The following is a 15,650-nucleotide window of genomic DNA, read 5'->3' as shown; positions in this document are numbered from 1 at the left end:
TGGGATAGCAGCCAGTAGGATGCAAGGGTGCAGCAACTGTAGAGTGCAGACAAGGAATTATAAATGGCACTATTGAGCAAGATTTTGTCAATGGCGGGGAGGGGGGCGGTGGGCAGGAGTGGGGTCCAGTTGCAGTACGCCAGAATACCTCCCACCAGCGCTCACAAGGAGAGGTGAGAGAACCCATTCTCAATCCATGCCAGCCCCAACCTCAATCCATTTTACCCCAAATTCCAGGCACATTCATTTTACACACTAATGTTCTCATGTGGAACTTTATCAAAAACTTTCCGAAAATCAGAATGCGCCACATCCACGAGTTCACCCTTTTCGATTCTACTATTATGTATTCAAAAAAATCCCATTAAGTTTGTAAAACATGAGTTCACAGCGGTTAGCGCTGATGCCTCACAGCCCCAGGGACCCGGATTCGATTCCCGGCTTGGGTCGCTGTCTGTGCGGAGTCTGCACATTCTCCCCATGTCTGTGTGGGTTTCCTCTGGCTGTCCCGGTTTCCTCCCAGTCTAAAGATGTGCAGGTTAGGTGGATTGGCCATGCTAAATTGCCCCTTAGTGTCAGGTTCTAGCTAGGTTAAGTGTATGGGGATAGGGCCTGGGGCGGGGGGGGGGGAGGGGGGGAATTGTGGTCGTTGCAGACTCGATGGGCCGAATGGCCGCCTCCTGCACTGTAGGATTCTATGATCAGTGTGAATCTGTCAGCAATGCCGTAGGAGATCCACTGGTCTGTGAATGGCACTCATTTCATTTTTAGGAGGAAAAAAAGACATCCATTTTCCAGCCAGTTCATCCAAACACCAGGAAGGGCTGATTTCTGGCTGATGCTTAGCAGGCTGCCTTGTCTCTACTTACCATCCTCGTCGCGAAAGCAAGAGCGGCAAATGCTGGCCGGTTATTCGACCGTAATGGGCATCAAAGCAGCACCTTCATTTTCCACAGGAAAGTGATCCGGTGGTCGGAAAGCTGGATGATTTCCTTTCCTCCATCCCCCAGCCTCTGTGATCCAACCGCTAACCAAGCTGGATTAGCTTAAATCAGCACAGATCATAAGCCGAATTTTGGACCTCGTGATCTGCGTAACTCAATACCACACCGTCAGGGGAGCTTTGCTTCATATTTAAGTCCTGCTGCAGCAGGTCTAATGCAGCACATAAAATGGCCCCACGTCAAAGTGGGTGACTGAACGCTGGGCTTTATGTTTCTGGGAGGGATTAGCTCACTCAAGTGAGGGTTCGTAACCTTTTAATACCGGCAGAGAGACACTGGTGGGCACCCGAATGGAGGATGGCTGGGAATGCCAGCCCCGTCTACACTCCAGTATTTTGATTCTTGTGAGCCATTTCCACTTGCAAGCAATGCCCCAGCAAGCAGTCATTACCAACATGGAATAGCTACAGTAGGAGGAGGCCATTCAGCCCATCGAGCCTGCACCGACAACAGTCCCATCCAGGCCCTATCCCCATAACCCCACGTATTTCTCCTGCTAATCCCCCCGACACTCGGGGTCAATTTAGCATGGCCACTCCACCTAACCTGCACATCTTTGGACACTAAGGGGCAATTTAGCGTGGCCAATGCACCTAACCTGCACATCTTCCGGACTGTGGGAGGAAACTGGAGCACCCGGAGGAAACCCACGCAGACACGGGGAGAACGTGCAAACTCCACATAAGTCAGTGACCCAAGGCTGCAATTGAACCCGGGTCCCTGGCGCTGTGAGGCAGCAGTGCTAACCACTGTGCCGTGCAGAGCGGGAGAAGTGACAAATAAAAGTGCAGGGGGTTCAAAATGGCAGAAGCTTGTTTTAATTTGCCCGTCAAAAGAGGCGAGCCTTGTGGGATTGCAGTCATTTTCTAATTTAATAAGACCAACTAAAATCCATATTTAAAAAACTCTAGAGAACGCTCTAAATGCCAAAGCTGTGACTCTCCCAGTCCCCCCCCCCCTCCCCCCTCAGTACCTGCCTCTTAAAATAAAGCAATTAAAAAAAAACTCCTCCAGCAAAGACTTTGTACATAGGTGTACCAGTCTGCAACTGCATGGGGTGGTCACTCATCTCGTCCTTGCACTCAATATCAAGAGACTTCTGAAGGGTAAGTATCGAGTGGTTTTTAAAAAATCTCCATTTACCACCATCTGACGGTGTGAGGGAATTACTGAGTTTTTTTTTGTTTATTGCTATATTTGCCAGAATAGCAGATCTCACTTCGGCCTTGATTCTGCTCGCTGGTTTTAGATGTGGCAGATGTTGGCCAGTGGAACGTGTAAAGCAGGGACAGCATACCATTTATCACAGCGTCGTCAGAGGATCACCGGCTTTGAGAGTGTATTAATGATCATGTGACATTTCTCTGTCCAGTTCACCCATAAAGCATAACCGTATCCAGTGGTGTGATTTGTTTATAGATTTCTCTGTTTCCAAACTTGGATTGGATCTGAAGGATATTTTTAGCTCGGATAAAATCCTGCTGATGGTAAAGGGGGGGTTAGCTTTAGGGAAGGAATATCAGGAATGGCAGCCTGAACTGTGATTAACGTGAATATATATGTTGTCTCAAACGTTGTTTCGCTCTCTTTTCACCCCCCCCCCCCCCCCCCCGCTGCCTTTGATATCCTGCACGACATCTCGGTACACTTCTGCTGAATGGGTTTGCAGTGCGGTATGTGTTTGCTCTTGGGGCTGGTCGGCGAACTGGGCGTCACTCGTCGATTAGTGTGTGGGCGGCCCAAATGCGGGCGGGTGCATGGAGATGGCTGAGGTCATGAAAGTGCTGTAGCAATTTGAGAATGAGTGCAGGAAGTGTCTGGCTTTGCTCTTCCAACAAGCAGAGTAGCGCTCGTTGAATTAAATAATAATAAAAAAGTTTGTTTTGTCACGTCGGCCAGCAGTAAGAGGAAGGCTTGCATGTAACTTGTGTGGGCTTTCCCTGGGTGCTTTGTGTAAATCTGTGAAGCAGATAATGCTAAGGCTTGGAGCATTTTTAAGTCGCAAAAGGAGGAAATGGTTTCGGCTACATACCTTCTAATCATTCATGGGTCTAATGGGAGTCTGCTGGCTTGTTAACTGAGATGCGGAGAGCGAGCAGAGAATGTGTGCCTTTTAATTTCACTGGAACGGAGCTGAGGTTCAGGGCAAAGGCCCAGGCGCGGTGCACAAAAAGGTGTCGCAGAGACTAGGTTAGAACGTGAGACATGCCTTCAGTGGCTGAGTGTCTGAGCCGTGTCAGCTCCTGGATCAATCGCCAGTCTGAATTGTGTCAGCTGGGGAGGGGGTGGGGGGGGGGGGGGGGAGCAGCGAGTGTCAGGGAGGAGAACGTTCAAGCGTACCCTTGGTTTCCAGCAGACCTCACTACAAAGTGGACCCCCAGGCGAGAGGATCAAGATTGAGCTCCGTGATGATGCTCCCCTTGGTCGAATAGCCTTCTGTGTCAAAGGGTCAAATCCGTTGTGATGTGTGCCAGGGCACTGTGGAACTACGGGGTCAACACCTTCAGAGGACGAAATGTGTTAGCTTGGAAAGGGAAGGAGACAGTTACTGAGTAAATGGAACACTTGAATTAAAATCCTGCCTATATTGGTTCGAGAAATTGCAGCAAGTGAAATGTAATTTGGAGAGGTGACGGCTCTCGAAATGGATGCACTGCGGTGTAATTATTAGTTTTGAATCGCTGACCTTTTCCAATGGGCCACACTGTTCACCACATCTGCTGTGAAACTGGAGAGCACCATCTTTATAAACTCATCCAAATCCATTCCTGGCTTGACTCAATCTTCACGCACGCTGTGGCGCAGCTACTCGTTTCAAAACCGACATTATTTTCAGATGAATTACAGAGCTGTCTGTTATGACTTTTCCTTTATATAGCACTGATTACAAATGGTAGAATTCATCTTGAGCCACCCGCGCAGTCTGCTGCCTTGTAACTTGGTGCCTCTTGCCCCCTCCACCTCTAATCTCTCAGGCGCACTACAGCACTGTACATAGCCGTCGCCAATTACCGGTAGCTCACAACTTTCCTTTCTTTATCGATGAGGCAGTGCAAATGAGGTTGCTTGCAATCTAACCCCATTATGTTTTCATCGTGTAAGAGTGTATATTCATAGCATCATAGAATCCCTACAGTGCAGAAGGAGGCCACCCGGCCCATCGAGCCTGCACCAACTACAATCCCACCCAGGCCCAATCCCCGTAACCCCACTTATCTACCCTACAAATCCCCCTGACACTAAGGGACAATTTAGCATGGCCAATCAACCTAACCCGCACATCTTTGGAGTGTGGGAGGAAACCCACGCAGACATGGGGAGAACGTGCAAACTCCCCACAGGCACCCGAGGCTGGAATTGAACCCAGGTGCCTGGTGCTGTGAGGCACCAGTGCTAACCACTGTGCCACCGTGCCGCCCATTCACTGGCGCACTTTTTTCATAGAAATCATAGAAACCCTACAGTGCAGAAACAGGCCTTTCGGCCCATCGAGTCTGCACCGACCACAATCCCACCCAGGCCCTACTCCCATATCCCTACACATTTACCCGCTAATCCCTCTAACCTACGCATCTCAGGACACTAAGGGGCAATTTTAGCATGGCCAATCAACCTAACCCGCACATCTTTGGACTGGATCTTTGGACTTTTGTTTCCCTCCTTTGACCCAGCAGTTTAATCCCTCGTTGTATTTGTACTTGTCTCTGCTGTTGGTCTGTAATGTCTAGTTGTATCTTTTTCTTCTTGCGTTATTTCTTTGCTGAAGCCGGTGACTCATCCCAGGGTGCATTTCCGCCACTCCCTTAGCACTTAACTACCTAGCTTGATTGTCTATTCCTATTACATGACACAGACAGTGAATACTGGCAGTCCATTGATCGCTGGTTGGGCAGAAATTCCATCTGAACTTAATTTGGGCTCCGGTTTCCTCCCACAGTCCCAAACACACGCTGGTTAGGTGTATTGGCCTTGCTAAATTCTCCCTCCGTGCACCCAAATAGGAGTCGGAGTTTGGTGACTTGGGGAATTTTCACAGTAACTTCGTCGCAGTATTAATGTAAGCTCACTTGTGACTCTAATAAATAAACTTTATACTTTGTGGTCGTTAGAATTAGCCTCCGAACCACTGCGTTAAAGAGAAATGCAGAAGGTAATCGGGCAAGGCTCCTGTCACTGGTCACTCCCAAGTCAGGCGGTTGCAATAGGTTTAAGTCCAACTCCTGGAGACTTTAGCACGCAATCCAGGCTGGACCCTAGTGCAGTACTGAGGAAGTAGTGCTGCACTGTCGAGGTGCCAGTGTTCAATAAGAAGTTAAACCAAAGCCCTTTCTGGGCTGTAAAGTGGATGAATCCACTGTGCGCTATTTCAGAGAAGTGCAGGGAAGTTCCCCCACAGTGACCGAGCAAAAATTAGTTCTTTAACCTACATCACAACAAATTATCCAGTTATAATCTCACTGTGGGAGTGATGTCTAGTTGTATTTTTTCTTCTTGTGTTATTTATTTGCTGAAGCCAGTGACTCATCCCAGGGTACATTTCCGTCGCTGTGCTCAAATTAATTGCCACATTTAGAATCATAGAATCCCTACAGTGCAGGAGGAGGCCATTCGGCCCATCGCGTCTGCACCGACCACAATCCCACCCAGACCCGATTCCCATAACCCCACATATTTACCTCTGTTAATCCCCCGACACTAGGGTCAATCTAGCATGGCCAGTCAACCTAACCCGCACATCTGTGGTGTGTGCGAGGAAACCGGAGCACCCGGACACGGGGAGAAGGTGCAAACTCCACACAGACAGTGACCCGAGGCTGGAATCGAACCCGGGTCATTTCCCGACAGTAGTGACTACATGACAAAATGTACCACTACAAAAAGCTTAAAGTTTATTTATTAGTGTCACAAGTAGCACTTGCAAACCCCGCACAGACAGTGACCCAAGCAGGGAATCGAACCCGGATCACTGGCGCTGTGAGGCAGCAGTGCTAACCACTGTGCCACCGTGCTGCCCATGCCCCACACTGCCGTGTGAAATTATATATCCCAATTCCATGCAGTTTTGCGATGGGAACCTCAAACCTTCTGGCTCATGCAATATATCTCCACATTCAGAAGTTGGCCAGCCAATGACTGGATTTGTAGCTGGGCCTGCACTTGGGCCCGAGGCAGTAAGCACAATGAAAACTCAGCTCTGCCGCAACTGGTTATTGTGTGTTTGAACCTGGTCCTTCTGGATGTGCCGAGAGAAGGAGAATGGTCACATTGCCTTTCTTAACACTACCGCTTCCAAACAAGGTGAAAAAATGTGTCGTGTGTGCCTTTCTGACGACTTATTGAGAAGAGTTTCTGCAAGAAATTTCTGGAGCGCTTTTATGTATTTCTTTGACATTACTCGTGACCAATGCTGAGAGATGATTACAAGGATTTAGTTATTATACCGCAAGCATTTAAGGGCAAATTTGACTGTTGTGAGTACTGGAAAACCGGGCAGGGAGGCATGCACGTCCACAAAGACAGTCTGGCTGGCTTTCTGTCTCTTTCAGCGAATGGATAGAACATCGAGTGGGTTCTTTTTTTTTTTGAAGGGTGCTCTTTTCTGCACAGTATTCCTGCCTTTTCACTCAGGCAGTGCAATGCCTCAGGAGCAGAAACAGGAATAAAGAACAGCGCATTGTGTAATAATGGTAAGCTGGGTATTAACACTCACTCCTGCTGAATAAACATCTATAATTATATGTATTGCCTGTCTGTATTCAATGGCCATCCTGTGTTTATTGCTGATGATGGTGCCTGCTAGACAAGGCCACTTGATTTCGTTCTGGCTCCTCTTTCTTCCCAGCGATTGTTACTTGTTCATTCATTTTCCAAATGATGTAACAGTCTCTTCATGTAGTGTGACCCCCGCCGCCTCCTCCTGCTGCTATTTGTTCCTTTTCCCCTGCATTTTGTTTTCCCGCTGCACTTCTTCACTGGAAACCTTTGGGTGTTTCCACAGACGGCAGATACTTTGGCGGTCGTTGGCTGTGTAACATTTATGATTTTTGGGATAGTTGGCTCAAGGATGTGGTTGAATAACCAAGCCCATTCCTGCCTTGTCTACTCTAAGCGTGCATACAGAAAAAAGGTCAGATTGTGTCCCCCTCTTACCCCAGGGATGGATCGGCGTGGCGCTCTCATGAGCTTGATTCGCCAACTGAGACATCAGAAGAGCGCTGCCATTTTCCAAGTAATTTCCTCCCTCCCAGGATTTCCCCTCTGCCAGTTTTCTGTCCCTAACCCCATGCCCTTTCATCCCTCCAGCTGCTGCGATCTTAATCTACATTTCCTCCCTCTTGTTCCTCGACCCATTCCTGGGATGTGGGCTTTGGTTGGCACGGCCAGAATTTCCTGCCTGTCCCTGGTTGCCATTCAAAAGGTGACGGTGAGCCATCTCGAACCGCTGTAGCCCATGTGGTGGGAGTACTTCCGCATCATTACATAGCCAAGTTCTAGGACTTTGACTTGGAGGTGGCGGTGTTCCCATGGACCCACTGCCCCTGTTCTCCAAGGTGGTGAGTTTGGGAAGTGCTGTTGAACACTCCTGGGATGTGCCATTGTGGCTGAAGTCCAACGATGTACATGATTTGTTATGTATGTTTCGTAGCTGAATGTTTATACAATGTAACCTCTCCTGCCCCAACATCTATTGCTCAGAAACACCAGTTGTCTGAAAATGTTTTGAACAATCAACTCCACATCATTTTAGCACAGTATTTGGGGAGGAGAAACATGGAAGATACAGTATTTGGATAAATAAAATCATTTTTATTGCTGCTTGATAGTGTTTTATCACTTCTATGTTTCAGGTAAATATTTATATCAACTGTGTTTGCTGGTTTGGGCATTGTAACATCATCTAGAGAATTCTGAAATCCAGAAGTGACTCTGTCCCAAGCATTCCAGATGGGAGAGGCTTAGTTTCTTTTTCTTCATTCGTGGGACATGGGCGTCGCTGGCTGCCCATTTATTGCCCATCCCTAGTTGCCCTTGAACTGAGTGGCTTGCTGGGCCATTTGAGGGCAGTTGATTACTGTGGTTCTGGAGTCACATGTAGGCCAGACCAGATATGGACGGCAGATTTCCTTCCCTAAAGGACATTAGTGAATCAGATGGGTTTTTCCAACAATCGGCAATGGTCATCAGTAGATTCTTAATACCAGATTTATTTTTAATTGAATTCAAATTCCACCACCTGCCATGGTGGGGATTCGAACCCGGGTCCCCAGAACACTAGCTGAGTTCCTGGATTAATAGTCTAGCGATAATACCCCAAGGCCACCCGCCTTCCCTAATTGCAAGTGCATTTAGAGTTTGCTGAGGTTTCATGATGGTATCTTCTCTTCCTGCAGCACATCATGTTTTGGAAGTTTGATCTTCACACCACATCGCACATTGACACGCTCCTGGAACGCGAGGATGTCACTCTCTTTGAGCTTATGGACGAGGAGGACGTTCTGCAAGAGTGCAAGGCCAACAATCGCAAGCTGGTGGAGTTCCTGACCCGGCCAAGCAGCATGGAGGCGCTCGTCACCTGCATCACCATGGAGCCATCTGACGATATGGACGAGAAAGTTCGCTACAAGTAAGGGGTTGTCCCACAGTGCTTGATCTTCGAGGAGAGAGATGTTTGATAGAGTCAGTGTTTTTGTAAAATTTCCTATATTAATCTTCCCTCGCTTTACTGAAGATATTAAGACCTATTGGGATGCATTGTATAAGTATCATAGAATCCCTACATATATGGGGTTAAGGGAATAGGGGCTGGGTGGGATTGTGGTCAGTGAGGACTCGATGGGCTGAATGGCCTCCGACTGCAGTAGGAGGCCATTTGGCCCATCGAGTCCTCACTGACCACAATCCCACCCAGGCCCTATTCCCTTAACCCCATATATTTACCCTAGCTAGTCCCCCTGACACTAAGGGGCAATTTAGCATGGCCAATCCACCTAACTCGCACATCTTTGGACTGTGGGAGGAAACCGGAGCACCTGGAGGAACACCACGCAGACGCGGGGAGAATGTGCAGACTCCACACAGACAGTGACCCGAGGCCGGAATTGAGCCCGGGTCCCTGGCGCTGTGAGGGCAACACTGTGCTGCCCCCTTCAGTTACCCTTGGTTACCCTCCCAATCCCTCATTCCATAAATCCTGGTAACCCTCCAGTCCCTCATTCGCACAATCACTTTTCATTTGTTACCAGTCATGATGTGAGGCTGTGTGACTGAACTGAATCCCCCCTCATCCAGTGTGCACACTGGTGGATTTCTGGCAGTTATTGAGAGGTAGTCGTCAGGATGTAGAAACCTTTTAAGCTTGTTTTCTTTCCCCCATCCCACAGCGATTGCTTGTATGCAGAGTCAGCTGATCCCTTTTCAGAGAGGGGATCAGATTTTGGGCCTTGTGTCTCTAATCCCTGCTGGGCAGTGCATTTACTAATGGACTGAGTAAAAAGGTGAAGAGAGCAATTATTTTTCCTCCTCGTGTACAGCGTTACAGAGTGAGAGCTTGGGGAATCATTGATGTGCGTTCATCTCTAGCATTAATCTTTATTTTAAGAAAAGCAATTTTAATATGCAGTCTAGTTTGCGGGGAGTTGACACCAAGCACCATCTCTGTCTTCAATCCTAAGACCTCAGTTGTGTAGTTTCCTACTTTTTGCCAATTCTCTACCCCCGACACCCCCCCACCCCAGCCACAACCTCCTCGGGAGAGTGCACAGACTTCTAAATCCTCACCAGAAAAAAATTCTTGCCACTGTCCATTTTCTCCACACCCACCTCCAGGTTCAGGAGAAGGATCTCCCTCCTGCAGCTTACCATTTCCTGTTTGTCAAACACCCTTGTTGACCTTGCAGAGAGGCGATGGCCTAACGGTATTACCGCTGGACTATTAATCCAGAAACTCGGGTAATGTTCCGGGGAGCCGGGTTCGAATCCCACCACGGCAAGTGGTGGAATTTGATTTCAGTAAAAAAATTATCTGGAATCATGAATCTGTATGATTCATTGTCGATTGTCGGAAAAACCCATCTGGTTCACTAATGTCCCTTTAAGGAAGGAAATCTGCCATTCTTACCCGGTCTGGCCTGCTTGTGACTCCCAGAGCCACAGCAATGTGGCTGATTCTCAACTGCCCTCGGGCAACTAAGGATGGGAAGTAAATGCTTTAGTAAGAAGTCTCACAACACCAGGTTAAAATCCAACAGATTTATTTGATAGCACAAGCTTTCAGAGTGTCACTCCTTCAGGTGAGTGAGGTGAGTCACTCACCTGAAGGAGTAACACTCCGAAAGCTTGCGCTACCAAATAAACCTGTTGGACTTTAACCTGGCGTTGTGAGACTTCTTATTGTGCTTACCCCCGTCAAACACCAGCACCTCCATATCAGTAAATACTGGCCAGCCAGCAATGCCCATGTCCTACGAATGAATAATTTAAAAAAAACTTCCACCGAACTTGCCTGGCTTTAATCGGGATCCTAGTTCCAAAATATCTCGAGTTCCAAACCTAGCAGATGCCTTACAAAGTGGATCTCGGCGCCATGCTCTTGAATCTCAATAAAAAGGGGCCTCCTCTGCCCAAGGTCTGTGCATATGTAAATATTAGGGTTATCAGCACACACGAGCACGTATTGGGGCATGATTCTGGCTTTGGCTTTTCTCTAATTCAGACAGTTACATGGGTAAGATGGGTATAGAGGGATATGGGCCAAATGCGGGCAATTGGGACTAGCTTCGGGGTTTTAAAAAGAAAAGGGCGGTATGGACAAGTTGGGCCAAAGGGCCTGTTTCCATGCTGTAAATCTCTATGACTCTATGACATGGCCAGCGGTGATAGTCATGCCAAAATTGACTGCTCCATGGTTAGTCTTGCCTCTTTCATTAAAAAAAAGGTTACATGATTGGGTTGTATGGTGGGCGGTGAATTCAGTATCTTAAAATAAACCAGTATCCTGCGAGCTCTACCTTGTGATACCAACCGTATCAAAAGATCTGTAATCTTTTTGAAAGGAAACTCCAAAACCCACTGACTGGCAAGGATTGCAGACAGTAAAACAGCCTGAATCATCACACTGAATAAGTCTTTATTATTTGAGACCATCTGAGCAATTTTAATATATTTTTCTTCATTTTAGTCCCATTTTCTCCTGTGGTGACTGGTTGTTGCTAAGCAAGACTTCGCAGGCAGCAAATGTACACTCCTCGCATCCACATGCTGCCTGCTCTATGTGCAACTCTGGACTGTCGGCAACACTACAGTTCCAATCTAAAAAGCCACCGTAGTTCAAGTTAAAAGTTTGTTTATTAGTCACAAGTAAGTCTTACTTTACACTGCAGTGAAATTCCCCTAGTCGCCACACTCCAGTGCCTGTTCGGGTAAATGTATCTAACCAGCACATCTTTCAGATTGTGGGGGGAAACCGGAGCATCCGGAGGAAACCCATGCAGACATAGGGAGAACGTGCAAACTCCACACAGACAGTGACCCAAGTCGGGAATCGAACCCGGGTCCCTGGCGCTGTGAGGCAAATCTGCGCTTGATCCCTTTCCTTCTTAACCACTGCCCCATTTCCACCTTCCCTTTCAGGTCCATCAACGTTTTTTCACTTCCCGGATCAATGTCCGTCTTTTCCACAGCGCCGTTTAAATCCCTGCAATCTGCTCCCACCCTCCCACACCACTGACACAGCACGGACCAGAGCCACGAGCAACATTTATGTAACTCCATGTATAGTGGATTGTCCCTCCTTGAATGAGACATCAATTCATTCACTCGCTTTGCTTTCTGCTCCAGCTGCCAAAGAGAAAGGAAAATATGAAGAAAGATTCTTTTTGTCATCCTGAAATGCATTATAAGATATGACTTTATTTTCCTTGGTTGCTATTTGCTTAATATTTCTAACCAAAGATATGGTTAATTCCTTCAATATTTATTCAGTGGATGTGCACATCTAAATAACACTGGAAAGGCAAGTGTCGCTCCCCTCTTCAATTGAAGAGAGTGCCAGTCAAGGCTGACATGGTGCTAGGAACATAGGAATTAGGAGCAGAAGTAGGCCATTCAGCCCTTCAAGCCTGCTCTGCCCTTTAATCAGATCATGGCTGATCTCTCCCTCGTCTCAAATCCACCTCCCCACCTATCGCCCATATCCTTTTAACTTGTTTTTTTTATCAGAAATGCATCTGTCTGCTCCTTAAAACCATTTAATGATTCCGACTTCCCTATGGGGAAGCGTGTACCACAAATTCACCCCCCTCTGCGAGAAGTAGTTCCTCCTCATCTCAGTTTTAAATCTACCGCCTCTCAACCTATACCTGTGACCTCTTGTTCTAGATTGCCCCACAAGGGGAAGCATTTGGTCTACATCCCCCGGAATCAATCTGGAGAACCTCCTCTGAACTGCCTCCAATGCCACCCACATCCTTCCTCAAATAAGGAGACCAAAACTGGACACACTACTCCCGATGTGGTCTCGCCAACACCCTATACAACTGCAACAACACTTCTCTACTTTTATACTCCAGTCCCTTGGCAATAAATGCTAACATTTACCTGCTGATATGGAGCATTTAATCATCTTGCCCAAGAGCAGAAATAACAGAGAAAGAACAAAGAAAAGTACAGCACAGGAACAGGCCCTTCGGCCCTCCAAGCTTGCATCGACCATGCTGTCCTAACAAAACTAAAAAAAAAGCCTTCTGCCCTTACTCGGTCCGCATCCCTCTATTCCCTCCCTATTCATGTACCCATCCAGATGCCTCTTAAATGTTGCTAATGTGCCTGCTTCCACCACCACCTGAAAAAACCCTAGTTTATTCAACCTCTCCTCAAAGCCAACACCCTCAAGACCAGGCAACATCCTGGTGAACCTTCTTTGCACCCTCGCCAAAGCTTCCATAGACAACAGATTAGTTTCTGAACTTTTATAATATAGTCAAACGCATTAGTCAGCAAATACGTGGATTCCAAGGTAACCTCCTTCTTGATGTTAGTTCATTGAGGAATATTGGTGGGACATCAATGGCTGCTCCACAAGTGTGTCTCTAGAATCCTTTAGCTGACCAGGCAGATGTTGCCCTGTTTGAACATCACTTCCATAAAACATATCTCCAACAGCCCAGTACTCTTTTATTACTGCATTAGCTGCCAATGCTGCCTAGTTGTGGCATTGAGTCACCAATGACTCAGAGGCCAAAGTGCCGCTAATGGAACCAGTTTGGTTGTAGTTCTATAACATTGCTTCTTCACCATGTTTTTCAAACACCTAAACCATGAAATATTAAACTTGTCGCATGAAGTCATGGACAGCTTTGTCTCTAAGATTGAGACCATCTGTTCACCTCCCTCTGCTGCATCCTTCCCTTGCCTTTGCCTTGCATTTTTCTCTTTCTGCCCTTTCTCCCCACATGGGTCTCTCCAAGCCCATCTTGCCCATGAGACCTGCCTTTCTTTAGCTCTGATGTGGAGATGCCAGCGTTGGACTGGGATAAAACACAGTAAGAAGTCTCACAACACCAGGTTAAAGTCCAGCAGGTTTATTTGGTAGCACAAGTCACTAGCTTTCGGAGCGCTGCTCCTTCTTCAGGTGAGTCAACTGGAGACTTCATCAGGAGACTCACCCGATGAAGGAGCAGCGCTCCGAAAGCTAGTGGCTTTTGCTACCAAATAGACCTGTTGGACTTTAACCTGGTGTTGTGGGACTTCTTACTTTCTTTTAGCTCTCTCAGCCTTCTTTCCCCTAAATTGCTCATCATTCAGTTTCCCTTCCTGATCCTATGCTGGCTGATATTGTAAACAATCCCCTCTCATGATGCAATCTACCTCATTCTCAAATCTACTGTGATCACCCCCTCAAAAAAACCAACCATCAACGACTTGCAGTTACTTTAGCGTAAAAGACATTTGCGAGCAGGCCATGTAGAGAGATGTTGGGACAGGTGACTTAGAATCTGTACAGTGCAGAAGGAGGCCATTTGGTCCAGCGAGCCTGCAATTACAACAATCCCATCTAGGTCAATCCCCATAACCAAGTATTTACCCTGCCAATCCTCCTGACACTAAGGGGCAATTTAGCATGGCCAGTCAACCTAACCCGCACATCTTGGGAGGAAACTGGAGCACCCGGAGGAGAATGTGCAAACTCCATGCGGACAGTGACCCGAGGCCAGAATCGAACCCGGGTCCCTGGTGCTGTGAGGCAGCAGTGCTAACCACTGCCACCGCGCTGCTCCATGATCAAAAACAACAGGGAAGTTTAAAACGGAGACATTGCTAGACCAGCAGCTTATGTAGGCCAGTGAGCACAAGGTTGAAGGGGAACTGAGTTACGATACAGGCAGAGTTTGCCTGAAGCTTGCAGAGGATGATCGGTAGGAGTCTGGTCGAGGAACCCTAGGAATAGCCAAGTCGAGAGGTAACAAAAGGGTGAGCGTCCTCCAAGATATTCAGCCATCTATCTAGCTTTTAAGCTCTAAACGTAGTGTGTTGAAAATGAGCCTTTAAAGATGCCTGAAAGCTCTTGGCACAGTCATTGCTTCCCTTGCAATATCCTCACTTTATTTTAAACTGCCTTCAATGCACATTCTATTGAGCGATTATTAAGACGAGTAAATGGGCCCCTTGCCAATTCAGATAGCCAGTGTCACCATTAAGCATTCGGAGATCAGGTGTCGAGTAAAGCTCCTCTCTCTCCCTCTGTTCTGCCCCAGCCCCCACCCTTGGAGAACCCCTTTTCTGGGCAGCAAGCGTGGTACTTCTGCCTTTCTCGCAGCAGCGGCCCTGTGACAAGTCGAGGTGAAATCCGACAAACTGCAATGCCAAACTGTCCCGTTAAATGATGAGCTGTGACAGCACGCCTCTGCCCCGCCCCCCCGAGCTGTGACTCCCCCCCCCCCCCCCCCCCCCCATCCTAGCCAGGTTCATTCATTACCTGCGATAGTGCGCCTTTAACATTTACCCAGCAGTGGGAAGATGGAAAATGCTTTAGGCTAAATATTATTGATGGCCTGCGTATTTCCACAGCCTCCACTGTATCCATTAAGTTACCTCACATGATCAACTCTGCTAATTTGCACTTTCTGCAGGATGGGAATGAACTGCCGATTAGGGTGCTCAAAGCGCCATCAAAGGTACTAAATCCCTGGCAATAAAAACTGAATTTACTTATGCAAACACCATAAACTGCTGGAACCTAATTATAAATGGGCAGAATTACGGAATGGGATCCCAAAACACTGATAAAAGTCCTGCAATAAAAATGTAATTTTAGTTATTCGGTCAGGCCAAAGCAGCAATCTTCCTGGTGATTGAAGATATTGGTCCTAAATTTACATTTAATTCTCTTTGTTCCCCCTCTTCTCCCCCATCACCGCCCCCCCCAATCCCCCACATATGCACACAATAAGTTTTGATTTATGTATACATCAATTGAAGTTATACAAGAAAGTCCGACTGTTACTTCTGATGAAATTTGTAATGTGTGTCATTGGACAGAAAATTGCAACTGGGTCAGAAGATTATGAATTTGCGCAGCGCAAGAGCTTTCTTCAGCTGCTAATTTAGATAGATATTCTAAAGCTGCGCCGAGGGAGAAGCCGGATTGTT

General features: G+C 47.3%; 1 protein-coding gene across 4 annotated transcripts in view; it reads left to right on the top strand.

The window, feature by feature from the left end:
- Positions 1-15,650, top strand: part of LOC144509092 (serine/threonine-protein phosphatase 6 regulatory subunit 3-like) — a 116,439-nt gene that overhangs the window by 16,583 nt on the left and 84,206 nt on the right. For all 4 annotated transcript variants that reach the window (XM_078237430.1, XM_078237428.1, XM_078237432.1 and 1 more), the window contains exon 2: positions 8,396-8,628. In XM_078237430.1, coding sequence (XP_078093556.1) covers positions 8,402-8,628 — 227 coding nt within the window. In that variant the 5' untranslated portion in view covers positions 8,396-8,401. The remainder of the gene's footprint in view (positions 1-8,395; positions 8,629-15,650) is intronic.

Source organism: Mustelus asterias, chromosome 21 (genome assembly GCF_964213995.1).
Source record: "Mustelus asterias chromosome 21, sMusAst1.hap1.1, whole genome shotgun sequence".
NCBI lineage: Eukaryota > Metazoa > Chordata > Chondrichthyes > Carcharhiniformes > Triakidae > Mustelus > Mustelus asterias.
This window is presented reverse-complemented; position numbering and strand designations above follow the sequence as displayed.